General features: G+C 55.8%; 1 protein-coding gene across 1 annotated transcript; it reads left to right on the forward strand.

Annotated features, from left to right (window-relative positions):
• Positions 1 to 14,931: 14,931 nt before the first annotated feature.
• LOC115484337 (regulator of G-protein signaling 3-like) lies at positions 14,932 to 21,767 on the forward strand. The gene is made up of 7 exons (XM_030230158.2): positions 14,932 to 15,063; positions 16,811 to 16,869; positions 17,510 to 17,604; positions 18,423 to 18,491; positions 19,154 to 19,214; positions 20,562 to 20,652; positions 21,721 to 21,767. Exons 1-7 carry the CDS (start codon positions 15,048 to 15,050, stop codon positions 21,765 to 21,767), a joined length of 438 nt encoding a protein of 145 aa, XP_030086018.1. The 5' UTR covers positions 14,932 to 15,047.
• The last annotated feature ends 9 nt before the right edge of the window (positions 21,768 to 21,776 follow it).

A 21,776-nucleotide genomic window follows, 5' to 3' on the forward strand; every position in this document is an offset into this window, starting at 1 on the left:
CCCTCGTTAGTGCTGAACGACCCGCCCGGCTCTGGGTGACTCAGGGGGGCACGGCAGCGCTCAGGAGAGTCACAACAAACAGCAAGAGACACAGTGGTCACAAGGCAGAAGGCAGGGACACAGGGACAGATCCCTAACTGGTGTTGGATGAAGGCAGAGACACAGGGACACATCCCAAACTGGTGTTGGATGAAGGCAGGGACACATCCCAAACTGATGTTGAATGAAGGAAGAGACACAGGGACACATCCCAAACTGGTGTTAGATGGTTTGCACTTACCAATTTAAATTTCCTTGGGAGATTGTTTATGACTGCTCTGTTTTTTAAATTCTTTTTCCTTTTGGCTGTGGAAGAAGAATGAATGTGAAACACTTGGCAGTATCCTTTTTAAAAGGAAATAAGCTTTTACTTGGTCATTATAATCTCTAAATTTTTAAGTGCATCAGGCCTCTAACTGAGAGCTGGTGCCTGGAATGATTCCATTTTTCCTTCCCCTAAAGACAGGCCAGGCACTACAGGCAGGAGCCTGGTCCCCAGGGGATGGAGCTGTCCCTCAGAGGTGTCACTCACACACTTCTCTTCCTTCCTCAGGCCCTCTAAGTTTAGCTCACCTCTGATGAAGGCCTCTGAGTGCAGCACTTTCCAAAATATCTTCCTGGCATTCTTTTTTTAGCCATAAACTAATTCAGCAGTTTTAACTGTCAAAAAAGTACCAGCCTAAAATTCTGCTGATTGAGTGGACCTTCCTATGTGAGCTAAGACGGAGACTTGGACAAATCCTGTGTTCCAGGTCAGGAGCTATTTTCAGCTGCGTGGATAGACTATTGCATTAACTGTAACTTTGTTACTCCCTTTGGAAAGTGCTTTGGGAAGGAAAGCTGTAGGGTGACCTCTGTGTCACCTCTGGTGGTGTTCACTCGGGTTTGTGGCACCATGAATCTTGCTCCTGTTTGTGCCGTGCTCCAGCCAGAGCTGGGCTCTGCAGCAGGGTCAGACATCCTCTCACCTGCACAGGTCACCCTGGTGCTCTGCAATAACACGGGGACAGTGAGTGCTCTCAGCTCCCAGGGAAGGGAATGCCTTCCTGATTGTGAGTAATGGGATCATGCTTAAATGATATGGGCAATAATCAGGCTGTGCTCAACTAATGGATCCAGCATAACAATTAATCCAGAGAGTGGCTTGAAGGTGTCCCAGTAAGGCTGGGCTAATGGTGTAGTATGCCACTCCATGAATGGGATCCAGCTCCTCCTATGTCTGCCAAATGTACATTAAAGTTGACCCTACAGGACTGGAAAGTCCTTGAATTGAAAGTGGTTTGGGGCTGGGCAGCTATTTTGGAAAATGTCTCATGCCTGCTCAGTTGTGTTCTCCTCTGGACATCACCTTCTGATATGAAACAGGAGCTTTGTCTGACCCGATGGCTCTGCTTTTATTTTCTTAAATATTCTTAAATATACTTTCTCCTTAAATATTCTTGTAAAGATTCCTCGCGGAGAGGGTGGTGGTCACTAGCACAAGCTCCCTGGGGAAGTGCTCATGGCACCAAGGCTGCCAGAGCTCCAGAAACATCTGGAGGATGTGATTAGTCACAGGATTTAATTCTAGTCCTTCAGGGGAGTGGGGCTTGATGATCCCTCTGGGTCCCTTCTAGCTGGAGACTCTGTGTGCCTGTTCCCATGCTTGGGCTAAAGGGGGGAGTCAGGATCAGGGTTCTGGGGGGAGAAATGAAGCAGCTGCCCTTGGAGCAGCAGCTTCACTCTAACACCAGCTTGGTTTACTCTGTCCAGCCTGGGAATGGGGGTGACAAAGATGATCCAGATGACAAAGGAGGCCTCTGTCAAGAAAAAGGGCAACTTGCCCCTTCTGTTGTCCCCCAGGACAGAGGACAACGGTGTTAAACTGAAGGAGGATACATTTAGTTAAATACTGGGAAGGAATTGTTCCCTGGCAGGGTGGGCAGGCCCTGGCATGGGGTGCCCAGAGCAGCTGGGGCTGCCCCTGGATCCCTGGCAGTGCCCAAGACCAGGCTGGACAGGGCTGGGAGCAGGCTGGGACAGTGGGAGGTGAGCTTTAAGGTCTCTGCCAGCCAGAGACCTTAAAGCTCACCTTTAAGGTCTGCCATGGCAGGGGTGGGATGGGGTGAGCTTTAAGGTCTCTGCCAGCCCAAACCAGTCTAAGATTTCTGGCATTTGATCCGTCTCCCCCATCACATGCCCTGGTCAAATCTGTTTGGGTGCCAAATGCCAGAAATGTTTGATTTTCTGTGAAATCAGTGAGCTAACCGGGCTCACTGGGAGGCAGAGCAGTGTCAGAGCTGGGAGCAGAGCCCATGTGAGGTACCTGAGAGGAGAGCTCAGCTATTTCCTGCAGCTCCAGATAGAGCCTGGCAGTTTAGCTCAGGTGACAGGCAATAACTTCCTAAGCTGTTGTAACTTCATTACTTTGAACCATTTGACAATTCTAAGGCCAAAAGCATAATTCCCAAGAGACCTTTTGCTATATTGAAACTGATCTCTTTTATGAGAAGGGTCACTAAAGACCCAGCTTGGTTATTACATTGTTTTTATTGCACTAAAATAAATCAACAATGGATTAATACTCAGCATTTGTCAAAATGCTGCAGCGGGACTGGATGCTCAGATCAGACATCCTCTAAGAGACCTGGAATGTCTCATGGTGCTGCTCTTCTGTGTCATTGAGGGTTCAGGGTGCAGGAGAATGGTGCTGTGAGCTGATGTGCTGCTGTAATTCACTGGACTTTTAATCAGGTTAAGGCTGTAAGACAGGTGTGTGTTAAACACCTGGCCTGAGAAAGTCCCACTGTCCCAAGGAAATGCAAAACCAAGGACAAAGCCTTGAGCTGGGAAAATTGTCAGGTGTTTGGGTACTGTTCCCAAGTCAGGTGTGGGCCCAACCCACTATTATCCTGGAGGCTAGGTATGGCAAAAAGGAAAAAGGATGAAAAAAAAAGAAGAAAAAAATAGTTTATGATGCCCCATTAATGCTTTGGGGTCATCATCCTCTTAGCCAGCTCAGCCTGAGCTGTGTGCCTTTTCTGGGGAGAGAATCATGGAACCCCAGACTGGTTTGGGGTGGAAAGGACCTTAATGCCCATCCAGTGCCACCCCTGCCATGGGCAGGGACACCTCCCACTGCCCCAGGCTGCTCCAAGTCCCATCCAGCCTGGCCTGGGACACTGCCAGGGATGGGGAATCCACAGCACACAGGTAGCCCGTGGTACTCTGGTGGCTGCTGCTCTCTCTGATTGCTGTTCCTCACTGTGGAGGGTGGCAGTGGGGGCTCCTCCAGCCCTAGAGGAGATGCTCTGTACGGGTTATTTCTGGAGGGATCAGGAAGAATCTCTGTGCCTCAAAGGCATCCCTCTTCTGAGTTAACCCTGGATGTCTCCCTAACCAGCCCCAGGGCAGCAGGGGAAGAAGCCAGGCAGTTTCTGCAGATTTAGAGTATTCAAGATGGGTGAAAATCTGAACTGAAATAAAACAAGAGCTTCTGGCTCTCCCATCTTTTCCCTGCTGCTCTCCTTCTGGAGAGGAGCTGGTTTATGGAGCAGCTCTTATACAAACTATGCTGTGGTCACAGCTGCTTTAGTTTCAGCCAGTTTAGCAATGCCAAAGGGACAAGATGAACTGTTTTCATCAAGCTTGGCCCTGCTGAAGGATGGGCACAGAACAAGTGGTTGTGCATGGAGACTGTTCTGTGCTCTGCATCCCTGGTGAGCTGCCAAGGGGCTGTGCCAGCTCCTGCTCACTTGGGGTTTGTCACAGAGCCTCTGCCTGCCCTAGAAATTCTCTGTGCTTCCATCTTGAGCCCTTACAGCCACGCCTCAGAGCCCAGGGAGGGCCATGGGCTGCTCCCTTTGCATGTTCAGACTCTGCATTTTGTGGGGATGAGGCAGAGAGGGAGGTTTAGAAAAGAGATCAGCCAAAGAATTTGTAAGCCAAAACGATGGGTGCAAAAGGCCAAACACACAAAGTCCTGTGGAGAGGCAGAGACACAGTTCTTGTCAGACTCTGGATGTTGCCAAGACTGATATTTTGCAGCAGCAGTGATGAGCTGAGTGCTGTGCTGGGATCATGTGCTGGCTGTGGGGACACTGTGGAAGGAGGAGGATGGTTTTGTGCAGTGAGCAGGAGCAGCCCATGGGGCCGGGTCAGTGCTGGCTGGACACCCAGGGCACTGTCCTCTCCCAGCTGGGAGGGGCTATTTTCCAGGAGTGTGGAGTCCTGAGTGCATCTGCCTGGAAAGGTGGAGACAAGGGAGGTGCAGGGTGGCAAAGGCAGCAGCAATGACCATGCTGGGGATGTTGCTGCTGCTCTGGCTCAGATCTGGGCTCCAACAGGATGCTCACACTCTGGGATGTGAGCAGAGAAGGGGTGGTGTACCTAAAATACCCTGGAGGGAGGAGAAAATTTTCTTGGGCCTTAGATTGAAAAAGGATTTGGTAATGTGCCAGTCTGCCTCTTTGTTGGATTCCTAATTGAAGTATTCCAAGGAAAAGCCCAGCAGTGCCTGCTGCAGAGATGGTCTCAGGGACACTTCAGCTGGGCCCTGGGGAAGAGGGGCTGCAGTATTCCCACTGCTGGAAAGTGCTGTGGTTTGTGTGTCTGCCCTATATGCCAGGCGGTGCTAATCCCAGAAATCTGCCCTCAGGATTGCCCCGAAATAGCCCAAACCCTCCTTCTTGCAATCCTCTTACCATCTGGGAAGCCAGATAATTTTTCCCTGATTTAGTTTCTTTAGTTCCAAAGGCAGCCCCAGCCTTGTGGGTTTTCTGTGTGCCTTGTTACCCTTTTGCCTGGAATAACTGTCTAAGCACGTGTTTGGATTTGAATATCCAGCCAAAGGCAGACCCTAGTGCTGGCAGACTGAAATCTGTGATGGAGAACGGTGTTAAATTTTAAAAGAAAGTCATTAACTCCCAGGCCAACCAGCTGAATGAGCAGTTTGCTGGAGACTCCAACAGAACTACAGGTTAAGGTCAGTCCTGGGGCTGGAATGTGAGGAGGAAAGTGAGGAGGAGTTGATTTCTTGCTGTTGGGAGCCAGGAGAGAACAGAGCTGTTGCAGGACCACCATCACTTCACAGACTACAATTTAATTTGTACCTCCCCAGACTGGAACTCTGCTCCCTTGGGACATTGATATACTGGTTTGGATTGGGGTTTCCCCCTCCCCTTGCAGTGGTACCACCACCAAAGGCTCGTGGCAGCTGAATCTCACCTGGGCCATTGCTGGAGAGGATCTGAGCCTGCGAGGGAGCCATGGAGCAGCCGGGGCTCACCTGTGAGTGCTCAGGGATTTCCCCCTGCCTTTGCAGCACTGCTCCTTCCCCTGGGGGAAGAGGGGGGGATGGATGGGTGATGGCTCTGCAGGTGGCTGGTCATGGCAGCCACACCCTGGTAGCTAGAGGAGATGAGGGTCTGTATCTCCCCTGTGCCTGTTGTGGGGGGCTGGAGATGCCCAGCTCCATGTGGGATAATGTTTAATCTCAGGGCTCTCTGTGCTGCAGGACAGAGTGGATTTGAATCTCCTGGGTTTGTGTGTTAGGAGTGATTTCTGCAGCCAGCGAGCCTCAAACCCTCTGGGAGATGGGCAGGGAGAGTTCTGTGGCCTGGGAGTCTTACAGAGACTCTTTACTATAATTTATTTATTATTATTTTGAAAGCCCTGTCCCCTGGGACTCTTTCACCCAAATTGTGAGACTGCCTGCTTTAGCTGGAGAGACAGAGCATTTATTACTGTCCTGTTTGCCTCTTAAAAGCCTTTTGCGATGAGACAGAGAGAGAGAGAGGAGGCTTTGTGTGAGCCTGGGGAGCTCCTGGGAGACAGGGGGAGTGTAAACACCTCTGAGTGCTGGGAGAACTGTGGGTGCTGCTGAGAGGAGCCACACAAATCATGGTGCTGGGGCTGCCAGCCTGCTGTGCTGTGACAGGGACCAGGACACGGCAAGGCTGGGCAGGTACAAACCCTGCTCCCACTCCAGAGGTTCAGGATGCCTGGGATTGTAGAGGGAATTGTTTGCTGCTTGCTCAGGAAGCTGCTTGGTGTTGTCTGTCTTGTGGGCTGAGCTGTGCAGTGAAAAATCCCAGACTGGTTTGGTTTTTCCCAGGTGCAATCCCAGATTGGTTTGGTTTTTCCCAGGTGCAAATAAATTTGCTGGGAAAAAGCTTTAATTTTGGAGTGTGGCAGATGGAGATCACTGGGAATGTCAGCAAATGGATTCAGCTGAACAAATGAAGAGTTTTTGATTATTCTGAAAGGAGGAACATTCAGAAGTGCCTTAGGAATGACCCTGGATCCCTGAGCACCCACCTGTGTGCTGGTTCCTGCCTGTCCAGGACAGAGCTTTGGTGTCATTTGCCTGTGTCTGTGGGGCTCTGGCATCAGCAGAGTTCCTGGGGCACGTGGCCAGGGACAGAGAGGGACTGTGGCAGGGATGTTCTTCAGCCCTCCTGTCCAGGAGGAGACAGCAGCACTGACTGTGACCCCAGTCAGTCCAGGGCCTCTCCCTCTGCATTATAAACACATCCATGAGAGAGGGAGTTTGAGCCTTTGTGAGGTTTCTCTGCAGGCCCCAGGGCTGGGATGAGGAGGAGTCCCCAGACCCTCCCTGTGGGCAGGACAGGAGAGCTCTTGGAATATTCTGTAACATAAATACACTTCAGTTCCTATCCCAGCCCTGCCTGTTGAGGATGGAATGAAAATGAGGGTGGGATTAAAGGGTCCATCCCCACCCCAGCTCTATTATCCTGGGCTCTCTTGCCTTTCAGCAAGATGTGGTAGAGGATGTGACACCTCCAGTGTCAGCCTGTCATATTTTGGAGGAGCTCTGATGATGTTGGTGAGCTGTGCTGGAGCTCAGGGCTTTGCTCCTGGGGAGAGGCAGAGCTGCTACCCTGGCTGTGCCCATCTGCAGGGAGAGCGTGGAGCAGGCTATGGGGATGTGTTTTGGAATGCCAGGGGGCAAATATCAACTTGGGCAGCTGGGACAGGCCCTTGTGGGGTGCTGTGGCACCGGCTGTGTGCCTGGTCAGTTGGCTCCTGGCTGGAGAGCCTGCCTGGGGTGCAGGGATTGCTCCTGCCTTCTGGCAAGGGACCCCCTCCCTCTCTGTGCTCCCTTCCTTGTGCTTCTGGGTTTTGATAACTGCATTAATCCCTTCCTCAGGACCTGCAAAGCAGCTGTGCCAGATGTGGGAAGCAGGTTCTTGTTCTGGGCAAAGCTGCTGGAGCAGCCTTTCCCCTCCTGTGGCCACCACATTCCACCAGACCTCGCTCTGGGCTTGCTGCTTCAAGTCCCTGATGGAGAGGCAGGAGCCAGCAGCTGAGGCTTCCCTGGGGGCTCCTGGGTCCTGAAGGATTCCAGAAGCTGCAGGTCAGCTCTGGGAGTTTTGGGGCCACCAGGCAGACAGGAGAATTTAGGGGGTGGCCCAGACTTTCAATGATCAGTGTGACCAGGCTGCACCTTCTGCTGGCCTCCCACACCTCTGACACTGCCAGCTGGGAAAGGGGATCCGGCTTCCCCTGGGCTAAAGCCAGCAGTGCTCTGAGAGCAGGCAGATCTGGTGTGAAGCAGCCAGATGTGCTGGGAGAGCAGCCAGATGTGCTGTGAGGGCAGGCAGATGTGCTGAGAGGGCAGGAAGATGTGCTGGGGCTGCTGAGGAGCTCCTGGTGCTGTCTCACAGCTGCTCCTGCTCTCTGCCCCCCTGCCCTGCCTGTGCATCCCCTGCACTGTGATGAGGGCAGCAAGGGCCCCTGCTGTGCTGCACAAACACACAGCAATTACAGAATAAATCACATCTCTGTTCCTCACCTCACCCTGAGCCCTGGATCCCGAGGCTGGAGGCACAGGAAGGGAGGGGGAGCTGCAGGAGTGCTGAGCAGTCCAGCTGTGCCCACTGATGTGTCTCTGCCCTTGGGCTGTGTGTGCAGGGGGCTCCAGCAACACAGCATCCATGGGCATGGTTCTGGGTGCTTCCCAGAGCTGGAAAGGGACTCTCACAGCCCGAGGGGACTCAGCTCTGGGCCTTTTCCACCCCACTGGTCCCTGACCTGCACGTTGCCCTGCTCCTATCCTGGCTGGTGCCTCGCTGCTGTGCTGTGGGCAGGAGGGAAAAGGAGGACCCTGGCCCCTTTGCACCAGGAAAGCAGGAGCTTGTTGTGGGAGCTGGCAGCAGAACCCTGCCAGGCCATTCCCAGCTCTGAACACCCCCGAGGCCCCAGGCCCTGGGCAGTGCTGGCTGGCTCTGGGCTGGGAGCCTCCTGCAGGGTGCCAGGGTCAGGCTGACACTGCAGGCACAGGCAGCCCCAGCAGAGCTGTGCTCTTTGTCCAGAGGCTTTGGAGGCTGCAGGGGGGGTTTGTCTCCACCAATGCCCAAAGGGGCCTGGATTTATGGCAGTAGTACAGTAGGTGTCTGTGGCAGTGATGGATTGGGCTGTGCAGAGCATTCTTCCCTCCTTCCCTCCCTTGTTTGCTCTGTGTCCCTCCTGTTGCTTTTCCTTCAGTTTCAGGCAGTTTTGCTGGTGGAAGTTCAGCTGAATCAAACAGTGCCTCTGGCAGCCTTTGGGGGTAAAAGCAGCTTTTCCAGTGAGCAAACAGCCTTTCCAAGCTGCTGCCTCTGCCTAGGGGCTGTGAAGATGGAGCCGGAGATATTTTGGGGTACTGGAGGCACTGGGAAGGGTGTGCTGGGTGCTGTCCATCTGTCCATCCTGGTACACACTGGCATGGGGCTGAGAGGCATCAAAATCCCTGCTGAGGCTCTTTTGCCTTTACAGCTGCTGTGAGTGTGGCTCCATCAGGGCTGGGGAACACTGCTCTGCCCCACTGCCCTTCTAGGGAATTCATCTGGGGCTCCAGAACTGGGGACCCCCAATCTGGGGCTCCACAGCTGGCCCTGTGTTAAGGGAAGTGTAAAACAGCTCTGCCTCACCAGTCCTACCCTACTCATCCCTGTGGAAGAAGCCTGGGCAGATGTTCCTGATCCTGCAGAGTTCCTGGTCTGTACTGGCTCCTCTGCTCTGTGCTGGGAGATCTCTCCTCCAAGGTTCCCAGTTCTGGGTCTGAGCACTTTTGTCTGTCTCAGCATCAGATCCTGTGGCAGGTTTGGATGGCTGTGAGTGAGGAGGGCCAGGATGGGGCTGCTGGGGCTTTGTCAGGGTGCTGGACATGAGGAAAGGATCCAATTCCCCCTTTTGTGGAACCTCTTCTGAGCCCCAGCACATCAGCAGGGATGGGCTGGAGCTGGGTCTGAGCCAGAGTCCTGCAAGAGTGTCCAGCTCTGGAGCCACCCACAGAAGGACCTGGAGCTGCTGGATGAGTCCAGAGGAGGCCACAGAGCTGCTCTAGGGTTGGAGCCCCTCTTCTCTGGAGCCAGGCTGGGAGAGCTGGGGGTGCTCACCTGGAGAGGAAAAAGCTGCAGGGAGAGCTCAGGGCCCCTGCCAGGGCCTGAAGGGGCTCCAGGAGAGCTGGAGAGGGACTGGGGACAAGGGATGGAGGGACAGGACACAGGGAATGGCTTCCACTACCAGAGGGCAGGGCTGGATGGGAGATTGAGAATTAGGAATTGTTCTCTGGGAGGTGGGCAGGCCCTGGCACAGGGTGCCCAGAGCAGCTGTGGCTGCCCCTGGATCCCTGGCAGTGCCCAAGGCCAGGTTGGACAGGGCTGGGAGTAACCTGGGATAACTGGAGCAGGCATGGAACTGGATGGTCTTTAAGGTCTCTTCCAACCCAGACCATGCTGTGATTCTCAGCCAGTTCTGAACACTCAGTTCAGAGCAGCATCTCCAGTGTCCTTCCTGGACAGCTGCTTACACATTAATAAAGTCCTGACAGGACTGGTCATCTGTTCTAAATAAAATGAAACCGTGCTGAGCAGAGCCTCTGGGATGCACTTGGTGTGTGGGATGGGAAAGGCCACGGCCAAGGCTGCAGCTGGGGTTCCTGCCAGGGGTGAGTCCCTCTGAACGTGGCTCTGTCTCCTCTGTGACACTGCATCGAGTGAATTGCCATCGTTCCTCTCCTCTGTGCTCACAAGGAAGGCTGGGCCAAGGTGGGCACAAACCCCTGGGGCTGATAAAACTGAGGGTGCAGCAGAGACTGTGAGGTCCCTGCTGTCCCTGCTCCCAGTCCTGCCGGGTCCTGCTCTCATCTCCTCTGTCCCTGGCAGGGCCAGGGCCGAGTCCCGCGGTGCTGGAGCATCTGCCATCTACCAGGGGGCCACAGCGGGCTGGACAGTCCCGGCTGCGGGGAGCCTCGGGGAGTAGGAGGAGGATCAGCCGTGCCCGAGTGAAAGGGAAAGGTGAGTGAGGGGTGCGGGGGGCTCCGGGCCAGCCGGGGCTCAGCCCTGGCCAGGGCTGTGTGGAGGGGCCACTGCGGGCAGGGTTGGGTGGGGGGGGTTCAGCAGCCTGGGCTGCACGGAGATCTCGTTCTTTTCCATCCCGGAGTATCTGGCACAGCCCAGCCTTTGGGGAGGGTTTTTCCCCCAAGAACCATCTCCATCGTTCCTCCGCACCCTCCGGAGCTGGAGCTCAGCCCTGGTGCCTCCCGGTGAGCTGTGGTGCAGCATCCAGAGCCGGTGGGTGCACCCCCAGCTCCTGGGTGATGGAATGGGCTGCTCTGGGCTCTTGCTGGTGACCCCATAAACCTTGGGGGGCTGCGGGCCTCTTTCCTCGTCACATGAGAGCCAAGCAGGTGACCCATGCCTTGCGATGTCCCCGCTCCGGCTCACCCTCCCAGACCAGTTCTGCTGCAGTAATGTCCCCAGGGAGCTGTGAGGGCTCCTGCCCCGCTCTGCTGCGGCTCCTTGAGCAGCTGGGATGTGCCAGCAAACCCGCACGGGCAGGCCCAGGGACTGCTGACACCAGCGAGGGTCTTCTCTTTCCCCTGCAGCTCATTCGGGGGCACCATCGGCAGGTCCGCGGGGGCGGGCAGGGCACTGTGCCACCCTGCCACTGTCCTACCTGTCTCCTACCTGTCTCTGATGGCACTGTCCCCATCCAGGCACTGTCCCCGCGCTGCCACAGGTGGGGCAGGGCACTGTCCCCTTCCTGGCACCGTCCCCACCCTGGCACTGTCCCCACCGTGGCACTGTCCCCTTCCTGGCACTGTCCCCACTGTGGCACTGTCCCCATCCAGGCCCTGTCCCCTTCCTGGCACTGTCCCCGCCCTGGCACGTGGCCCAGGTGCGGTCCCGTTCCAGCCCCGGGGCCGATGGGAGCCGCTCTGTTCAAACTGCGGCGGTTGTTCCGTGTCCCGTGGAAACTTCGGCTCGGCGGGCACGGCTCCAATTACTGCTGCACTTAATTAGAGGTGCCGGGCCATGGAGGCCGGCAATGTGCGCAGGGTCTCGCTCTGCTCCCGCCGGGCGGGTCCGCTCCCGGGAGCGTCTTTCTGCCTCAGCACATTCGGTAAGCGCGGAGTCCCGAGCCCGGGGGTGCCAACCCGCCGGGAAGCGGTGGGGAGCTGCTCCTCGCAGGAATCGGGGCCGGGCAGCAGCTCCTGCCTCTCTGAGCCGCGGTGATGCCCGGAGCGGTGCGGGCAGCGCTCCCGGGTGCCCACGCCCAGCCCGCTCTGCCCCTGCATGGACACCAGCTGGAGTAGGGTTGGCTGCAGCTGTGCCCCTGTTCGGGCAGAGCCTTAGTTTTCTTTTCTCTCCTCGGGGGTCTCTCTGTGGCTGCTTGGTGTGCAGAGTGAGTTTTGGTGGCCCCTGGCAGCTCAGGCTCTGCGGGCAGAGCTGGCCCGGCCCTGGCTCGCTGCGGGTCCCCAGGGAATTTGGATGTCTTGTGGATGTCCTGGCCACTGTGTCAGGACTGTCCTGGCAGCCAGTCACACACGGGGCGGCTGGGTGCCCCTTCTGGGTGCTGCTTTCAAAGCAGCAGTTTTGTTTTCTTTCAAACCTTCTCGTGAGCTCCTTCCCAGGGATGCTGCTTCTTCTTCATTTGGCCTTCTGAGTGCCAAAGTGCTTTGGACAGCCTGGAAGCTGAAATCCTCCTGTCTCTGTCTGTAGGATAAAGGCCAAATAATGTGGGTTCTGTGGAGCCTCCTGACTCTGTAACCAAGTGCAGGGCAAACATCATCTCTGCAGACACAGTTCCTCTCATGGGCTGAGCATTGCTGGTGAGATGTGGAGTTGTGTTCTGAGCTGCAGAGCCTGGCAGGACAGGGCCAGCACTGCCCTCTCACTGAGGGTGACTAGGAGAGAGTCTCCCAAAGGGCTGGTGCCAGGGCAGAGAATGTAGATGGTGATTTTGGGGCGCCTTGTGCCTGTGGCACCTCCCACCAGGCAGGATCTGACACTGTGTCCTCTGGCAGGAATCCCCACTGGCATTTGATAGATGGTTCTTGACTGCCCCAGCCAGGGCCAACACTGTGTTTTTCCTACAGTAAAGTAGAAAAGCATTTAAGAAGAACTCCAAATTTCCATTCGTCAGAGACCATCAGTAAGGAACAGGTTTCCCTGCTAGGTCTGCTCCCATAGAAGGTTGCCCTGTCCCCTCCTTTAGCCTGGCAAACTTCTCTCATGGGTGAGAACCTGTTTGATTACCATCTTGTGCTTGTTCATGCCCATTTTCCCCTGTTCTCCTTGTGCCAGCTTTGTTCCTTGGCAGGAATTGCCTCTCCTGGCCCTGTGGGTCCAGATGGATGGGGCTGGGAGCTCTCTGTGCTTCACCCCTGCAAACCTGGCTGGGTCTGCTCTGTGATGGGATGTTCACCCAGGAGTTGCATGTGGCATCTCCCTCTGCCCTTCTTCTACACTTATTTTAATTTATAGTCACCTTTATTTTAAAGAGAGGACCTGGATAAGCCGTGTCAGGGCCTCTCTGCTGTTTCCCTCAGTTCTTGTTAGGGATGTATCAGGAGATAAATCAGGGGAAAAGGTTTCTCTGACCCTCTGCACTTGGATTGAGGTGGGAATGCAGCCCATGAACCTGCCTTGACAGGGGTTGTGTTCCTGCCCACCTGGGTGTGGCACCAAGTCCCTGCTCTGCTCCTCTGACAAAGTGCCCCAGCTCTGTCTGAGCACAGACCTTGGCACAGCACATCCCTCCCCCCAGCTTTGGCCAGATCATTCTTCCCAGAGCAGCTTCCCTCTCCAATCCTGGTCCTACACAAGCCAGTGAGTGCCTCTGAGGCCTGAGTAGGGGTCAGGCAGGGGCTGGGTTGTGCTGGGAGTTGTGATTTGTCCCTTCGTGTGCTTGGGAGATGCTCAGGAGCAAATGCATTGAGAGGGAAATGTCCTCTGCTCCTCACAGAGAGGATAGCACCTCAGCTCCCAAACCCTACCATGGCCAATTTGTGTTTCTCCCCAAAAAGGCAGAGCTGCCCCTCTCCTCCCTGCTCTCCTCTCGTCTGCTGGGGCAGCCTGTGCCTGGGACCCTGTCCCCATAGCAGTGACACACATGGGGCAGGAGTGACCCCATCCCTCACCATGCAAAGCCTTGTCCTCTGAGCTCCCAGGAGCAGCCCCAGCCACCCCAGGGCAGGACAGTCCCCAGACTGGCATCCCCCCCAAATCACCCAGCACAAAAACTTCCCGTCTCCTTCCCCGCTCCCTTCATCCCGACTCCTCCTCAGGCTGGGCTGCACTGGGGCAGTTTCCTTTGTGCTGTAACATCTGTTGTGTACTAACAGCAGAGCAGACAGGGCTGTGGGGCTGGGGCAGGGCTCTCTGGGCTCTCTGGGTGGATGAAACCAGGCTTTTCCCATGGTGGGAGAGGCTGCCTGGGGAGTTCCCTGCTCCCATTCCCAGTGTGGATGGGCAGTGTGAGACTGGGGATGGTGTGGATGCTGGAGATGGTGGGGAGGTTGTCAGAGGAGGGATCCTGGCACAGGGGATGTCACTCCCTTTGGCAGGGGCACAGAGTGGCAGCGATTGGGGGTGCACAGAGCTGTCCCTAGAGGGTTCCCACAGCCCCAGAGGTCTGCAGATGGCAGAAGGGTTCCAGCCTTGTGCCCAAAGCCTGGAGTGGGAGGATGACACTGGGGGACAGCGTTCTCTCTGCTGCAAACCAGGGTTAGAGCTGTCCTGACTCACCCACCTTTACTCTCTCACCTTGCACTTGTGCAAATGCACACAGACACCATTTCCTCGTGTCCATGCACACGTGAGCTGCTCAGAGGTTGGACATTTTTTTTTTTTTTTTTTGAGTGAAAAATGTGTTCTCTGAATTGTTTCAGGTTAAACAATCCCATCAGATATCCCTTCCCAAGCAAGCCCAAGCCCTTGGGCGTGTCTTTGGCAAAATGAAATGTTGGGTTTTAACTTGCAAGATGTTTATGTGTCTGTATGTTATGTTTACCTGCCTGTAAATGATGTTTACTCACTTGTTTGCTGTGTTTTGTAAACTGGGGAAGAAGTGAAAGTGGGATCTTTGCTTTGGACTAAGGGAAACGTAGCAGTGATGGTTTCAGTCCTTGGATTCTCCAGGGGTGTTGGGAAATGTTTAATTTTGGGTCTATCCAGAACAGTTACATGATTAGACACCTTTCATTGCCATTAAAACGCACACATCCTATTGAGGCTGGCAGGCCCAGCTCCCAGGGGACCTTTAGGGAGGACACCCAGAGGGGAGGCAGCTCACCCTGCAGCCCGTAACCATCACACCCCGACCCTGACAAACACCACGGGCTGAGTCTTCTGTCAGTCTGAGCCTTGTGGAGGGATTTCTGGGCTGATGCAGAGCTGCCAGTGCTTGGAATAGCGTGGGAATGGGTGTGAGCAGGCTGGCAGAGCAGTGGTGCTGCCCTGGGTGCTGTGCCCTCAGCCAGCAGGGCACACCCTGGCTCTCCTGCTCAGGGCTGGGACAGGGGGGTGGCAGTGCTGGCAGTGCTGATCTCCAGCCTGAGCCTCTGAGCTGGGATGCTTCCCTCAGCTCCCTGCCTGGGGGGGAAGGCAGGATGTGTCTGGCCCTGTGTGAGTGTGCAGCTGTGGGGTGGCTGAGTCCTTCAGCCTGTCCTTCAGCCTGTCCTCTCCTGTCCCCTGGTGTCCCCAGGCCAGCTGAAGCTGTCCATCGAGGTGCGGGGCCGGATGCTGGTGCTGCACGGTGAGTGTGTCCTGGGACATCCCAAATGATCCACAGTGGGCTGGTGGTGGGGACAGTCTTGCATGCTCTTGGTCCTGTTGGGAACAACCCTGTGGTGCAGTGGCACAACAGCTCTTTGATTAAGAGACCAAACTGAAATTTTCAGAGATGTGTTTGCACCCATGTGTATAAATTACTTTTCTTTTGTTCCATATGAAGAGAGAAAAGGCAAATACAATTTGGAAAGTCTGAAATGCTTTGTCTCTGCCAGAACCCTTTAGCCGCATTTGCCAGGATTTCCAAACTGTTCTGTTACCTCTAAATGCTGCAGTTTTTAACACCAGCAGTATTTCTCCTGTTGAGATAAGGCAGGAAATGATGACACAGACACTGCTGCTCTCGAGGGGAACAAAAAAAGAGGACCTTTATTTTCTGACTCCAACATTTATAGTTTTCCAAAGGTGACAGTGGATTGGAGGGTGACAGTGCCACCTCTCCAATGCCACTGGACAGACCAAGGGTCCATCAATTCTCTCCACCTCCATGAAAGAATGCAAAACATAAGTTATTTACAGAATTGTGTGTGAGAAAGTTTGTTGAAAGAATATAAACATCAGAAGGCTTTACAAAGTTTTACAAAATCAGGGCGACATTTCTCCCATGAAGGTGTTTTGATGGTGATTATCGGAGTGGCCAATGGGAGTGTCAGGATTATCTCTCTTTTTTTTGGGAAACGCCTGTCTGAGGGTCTGGCACAGACTTTACCCCAAATCCCTCCATCTGGAGCAGCCCAGGTCTTGTCCTGGCACATCCCAACACATCCCTGGCACATCCCAACACATCCCTGGTACACCCCTGGCAAATCCTTGGCACACCCCTAGCACACTCCTGGCACATCCCAACACATCCCTGGCACATCCCGACACATCCCTGGCAAACCCCTGGCAAATCCTTGGCACATCCCTGGCAATCCCCTGGCACATCCTTGGCACACCCCTGGCACACCCCTGGCAAATCCTTGGCACATCCCTGGCAAACCCCTGGCAAATCCTTGGCACATCCCTGGCAATCCCCTGGCACATCCTTGGCACACCCCTGGCACACCCCTGGCAAATCCTTGGCACATCCCTGGCAAACCCCTGGCAAATCCTTGGCACATCCCTGGCAAACCCCTGTCACATCCTTGGCACACCCCTGGCACACCCCCGGCAAATCCTTGGCACATCCCTGGCAAACCCCTGGCACATCCTTGGCACACCCCTGGCACACACCTGGCATATCCTGGCACATCCCTGGCACATCCCAACACATCCCTGGCACACCCCTGGTACACCCCTGGCACATGCTGGCCCACCCTGGCACACCTCTTGCCCCAGCCAGCAGTGGGTCTGAGGCAGCAGGGCCGAGCAGCCCTGGGCAGTGCCAGGGCAGTGTCAGTGCCAGGGCAGTGACGGTGTCAGGGCAGTGCCAGGATGGGCTGTTGATGTGTACCTGGAGGATCTGTTTGGCTCCAGGGGAGGGAGAGCAGGGCTGGGGAGGTCGGGCAGAGGGAATGCAGTTTGTGCCACCCGGATGCTGAACTGCTCTGCCACCACCTCAGCCCAGGCTGCATTTACAGCACTTGTGTGTTAAAGTGCCATCAACCCCTGCCCCTGTCTGAGGGGGCTCTGCCCCACAAGGAGGGATCAGCCTGGGGAGCAGAGCAGTGTGGGGTAGGGAGATGCCTCCCCTGCTGCTTTAGGGTGTGATAATTTCATTTCCTTTCCAGTCATGGAAGCAAAAGGTCTGATGGGAGCAGAGTGCCGTGCATGTGACTCCTATGTGAAGGTGGGTCCTCCTGGGGCTTTGCTCAGGGACCTTTGTGCTTTTTAGGGGGGAATTTTGTGGTTGGCTCCACCAAGCTTGCTCTGCACTGTTTTTTCCTTCCTCTTCCTTCTCCATCCTGCTCTGGAAGGGCATCCCCAGCATGCAGGGAGCTGGCTGGGCTCCTGCCCCGTGCTGGACAGCTCATGGGTTTTGTTGGCAGTGTCGGGATGAAGCAGAAAAGGGAATGACAGGACCCTGCTGAGGGCTGTGCCAACCATTCCTTGCAAGAACATCCCAGAGAGTGCCCCAAGCCTGGTGTTGGCAGGGGTTGCTGGCACAGGGTGGCTCTCCTGCTGGGATGTGCATAGTGCAGGAAGCAGCTCCCCTGAGAGGGGGTGCGAGTCAGACCCCAGCCAGCCACACTTGTGTACATCACTCTTGATTTTCCTGCTCTGTTCCCTCCCTCCCCTGCCCCAAGGGATTTTGAAATGCAATTGCCTGACAGGCAGAAGGGTGGGGTGATCCCAGCCAGCCGTTAGCAAGGGCTCAGCAGGATCCTTGAGCTCAGCCATCCGTACAAGTGCCTGTGCCAGTGTCCTGCCAGGGCAGCTGGGGGATGTGCTCTGGGAATGTTAACACGCTGCTTGTTTTCCTCCCAAAGACGTCCATTGTGCCAGATGCTGACTGGAAGTGCAGGCAAAAGACGAAGACAGTGCCAGACAGCAAAAATCCTGTGTTCCACGAGCACTTTGTGTTGTGAGTATGGCAGCTCTGGGCCACCCCTCAGCCCCGTGTCACACAGAGCACTGGGGACCCTGTGCCACTGTCCCAGGGCTCCCTCCCCACGCCACAACCCTGTATTTGCTTTTGCTTTGTGATCTCTATAAGCACTCAGCACGCCTGAGCAGCTCTGCTGCTGAGATGAGGAGTGACAGACATTATTCTGCTCGTTTTTGTAGCTGAAGTGCCTTGAACTTTTGGGCAGAGCTCTGCAGAGCTGTCAGCACATACAGCATGGCAGTGCTGCTCCTGCATGTTCAGACTGTCTTGCTGGGCAGGAGTTGGACAAGCACACTCCATTTCCTAGACCTGGCACCTGCAATAGTGTGACTGAGGAAGGTAAAAGGGTTTCCTACAGCTCCAGCATGACTCTGCATGGGGAAGGAGCTGCATGACTTAGTGTTTGAGTAGAGCTTGTCACTGCTGGTGACGGGGCTGTGCCAGCCCTCTGACCCATGCAGGGCTGGATTTGGCACAGGGTGATGGCTTCAGAGCATGAACTGTGGCTTGTTCCTTGCCCTTACCCTTCGGTGTTGGATTTGTCTTCCTGCAAGATCATTTCCCCCCTGAAGCTACATGAATGGTGTCCCCACACCCGCCCAGGAGAGGTCACATCCCCTGGCAGCTGTCTGTCAGGAGTGAGCAGATTGCTCTTTGGGGAGGTGCTGCAGTGCTCTGTGCAGAGACTGGAGGAGAACACCTGGCTGTGGGGTGGCTGAGGAGCCTGTGGCTGTGAGGGCAGCCCTTGCTGAGTGCTCCTGGGGAGGCTGATGGGCTCTGCCCTCTTGTTACAGCCCCGTGAAAGAGGACGATGAGCAGAAGCGTCTCCTGGTCACAGTCTGGAACAGAGAGAGGAATTCCAGGTAAGGGGCTGCCAGCTGTCATAGGATCCTTTTCAGATGGGGCTGTTGTGGCAGAGACCCTGCCCCCTTCTTGGGTCACCCCATGTGAGCTCCTCCAGGGCCCTGAGGGCTGGCCCTGACCTCAGGGCTGCTCTGCTCAAGGCCTTGGGCCAGGGATGTCCCAGCTGGGGTCACAGTCGTGGGCAGCCAATGCTGGGGAGCATCATGGGCAACAAACCCTGCCCTTGGCACTCTGTTGCCATCAGGGCTGCTTGGTAGCCACCAGCTGGGCCAGCATTTAACCCCCTGTGGCCAGTCATGCCTGCACTGTTGGCCAAAGCCAGGTGGGGCTGGAGTGGGCTGAGACCTCCCCTCCCTCTGGGGACAATTCAGGGAGGGCACCAAGGGGGCTGGCACCTTGCAGGCTGTGCTGCCACCCAGGCAAGTGCCACCTTGGCCAAGCTTCTGCCAGCACCAGGTGGGCTGGAGGTGACCAGGAGGCTTCAGACCAGCTCCTCCTTGCCCTGCAGGTGTGCTTACACCATGCCTGCTCACACCAGGGGCACTGGCACTGGCACCCAGCATAGGCAGAGATGTTGGGGGCTCCCTGAAAATGTGCCAGGGGGGATCTGGTGCTCCAACAGGCGTGTGCCAACAGTCCTTGAACTCTGGTCATCCTGCAGGCAGAGTGAACTGATCGGCTGCATGAGCTTTGGTGTGAAGTCTCTCCTGTCCCTGGACAAGGTACCTCCTGTCCCAGTGCAGGGTGTGGGGCTGGGGCAGGGCTCTCTGGGCTCTCTGGGTGGATGAAACCAGGCTTTTCCCACGGTGGGAGAGGGTGCCTGGGGAGTTCCCTGCTCCTATTCCCAGTGTGGATGGGCAGTGTGAGACTGGGGATGGTGTGGGTGCTGGAGGTGGGTGGGGAGGCTGTCAGAGGAGGGATCCTGGCACAGGGGATGTCACTCCCTTTGGCAGGGGCACAGAGTGGCAGCGATTGGGGGTGCACAGAGCTGTCCTCAGGACATGCTGCCTGCCCAGTTTGCAGGGAGGGGACACAGGACATGGGGCTGGCATGGGTCACATCTGACATGTGGGTGAGGGGATGTGATGCTGGGATACATTCAGGAGTCTGCCTGATTCCCAGCGGTTTGCTGATGTGCAGAGGGCAGCCACAGAGTTTTTTTTTTGGCTGTTCTGGCAGGAATTCTGTGCCAGAATCCCTGTCCCTGCTGCGGAGGGTTTGGTCACAGTGCTGCTGCCCCAGCCTGGCTGCTGCTGGTCAGTACAGCCGGCTCTGCCTTCCTGGGCAAGGCTCCCGGGCCGGCGGCTCCCAGTGAGCACCAAAGCTTGGGAATGCTCCATCCCATGGGAACTCTTCAAACCATGGGAACTCTTCATCCCACGGGAATGCTTCGTCCCATGGGAACTCTTCATCCCACGGGAATGCTTCGTCCCAGTGCCCAGCGGGGAGGAGTTCTGTCCCTGGGCAGCAGAATGTCTCAGCAAGCTGGAGGGGTTTCATGGAAGTGTTAATACATCCCCTGAGCTCACAGAATCACAGAACATCCTGAGCTGGAGGGGACCCACAGGGGGCATTCCGTCCAACTCCTGCACAGACAATCCCACCCGGTGCCTGAGACCGTTGTCCAAAAGCTCCTTGATTTTTTAACTTTTCTCACCTGAGGTGTGGATGTTTTCTTCATAGCTGGAGACTAAAAAGGAGCTGTTGGTGATGGTGGCCTGAGAGGTGGGTGGGAGGTGACTTAAGCATGGCCTCCTCTGAAATTTGGACAGGTGAGGTGCACCTTTTTTAAAACAGTATGGTGCTCACAGGACCTCAGCAAGGCTGAGATGATGTCCCTTGGCTGCTACATGATACTGCTGGATATCCCTCTAAAACCCTGGAATCTTGGTGCTTCAGCGTTGTTCATTCCCCCTTGCAGGGAGGATGGAATTTTAGCTGTGTCTGAGAGCAGGACTGTGGGCTCTGTGTGTGTGTGAGCAGGTCTGGGCGCCTCTGTGGCTGTACCTGGATGCACAGCTCCCTGCATGCACAGCTGCCCTGATGCACCTCTGCTTCCCTCCCCACAGGAGATCAGTGGCTGGTATTACCTCCTCGGGGAGGACCTGGGCAGGACCAAGCACCTGAAGGTGGCCATGAGGAGGCTGAAGCAGAGCACAGGTGTGTCCCACCACGGGAATATCCCTGGGGTGTTGGCAAGGCTTGCAAGAGGAGTCACTGCTGTGTCTGAGCCTGTGTGTGGGGCAGCCCCAACCCCACTGCACCCTGCGGGCACTGCTCGGCCCTGTGGTGCTCAGTGGGCACTGTGATCCCAAAATCTTGTGGGGTGGGGATTTTGGCTGGTTCAGCAGTCCCTGCTCTCCCCTTCAGCCTCACTTCTGGGGCTCTTTGGGGACCCCAGCCCTGCAGCCAGATGTCTCTCTCTTGCTTGGCTTGTCCTCATGCTGCCTCCTGCCTCTCAGACTTGGGGCTCATTGCCGAGGCCACACTCTTTGCCCCTGGGGTCTGGGCTGGATGTTTGGGAGTTTTTTCTCCTGCCTTGGTCTCACAGTGTTGCTAGGGAGTGGAGGAGCAGAGGCTGGCACAGGGCAGGGTGGGCAGCAGTGCCTGTCTCAGGTGTGCAGCCACCCTCGAGCTGCTGCCTGGAGGGGATGTGCCCATGCCATGTAAATCTCTCATGTGCAGTGTGGGATGTGCTGTCACACTCGTGGGCCTTTTCCTTTTTAAAAAATGTTTTAAAAACCATTTCAGAAGTCCAGCCAGGAAGTCAAAGTGCAGCCCAGGAGAGCCAGGACGCTGTGACCCTGCAGCAGCTGAAGGTGGGTGTGACAGGGCTGTGACCCACCAGGCACTGGGAAGATGTGAGGTCGGGTGTCTGCCTGAGGGGTTTCCAGAGAGCCAAGGGACAGTGTTTCAGTGAGGGTGATGCTGGGGTCAGGGAGCTCTGTCACCTCCCTGTCACACCATGGCTTTTACCCCTGACTGGGGTAAAAAATTGTCACAGGCAATTTTTTACCCCAGTCAGGCCCCAGCTGGTGGAAGGGGTGATTTGGGTGCTAACCCCCATTGCCCTAAGGACCTCCTGTTTTCCAGTGTATTCCCACACCAGGCAAAGCACCAGCACTGCCTGGGATGGCAGGGCTGGGCTGGCAGGCTCTTGCCCCACAGCATGGGCCCCTGCCTCGTTCTGTGACTCTTTGGACAGGTCTGCTCCTCTCCTCCTTCCAGGACCGTGTGCTCTGGGAAGGGAAAGGCCCATGGTGGAGCCTGGGTGATTTATTGGA

Source organism: Serinus canaria, chromosome 17, assembly GCF_022539315.1.
Source record: "Serinus canaria isolate serCan28SL12 chromosome 17, serCan2020, whole genome shotgun sequence".
NCBI classification, from domain to species: domain Eukaryota; kingdom Metazoa; phylum Chordata; class Aves; order Passeriformes; family Fringillidae; genus Serinus; species Serinus canaria.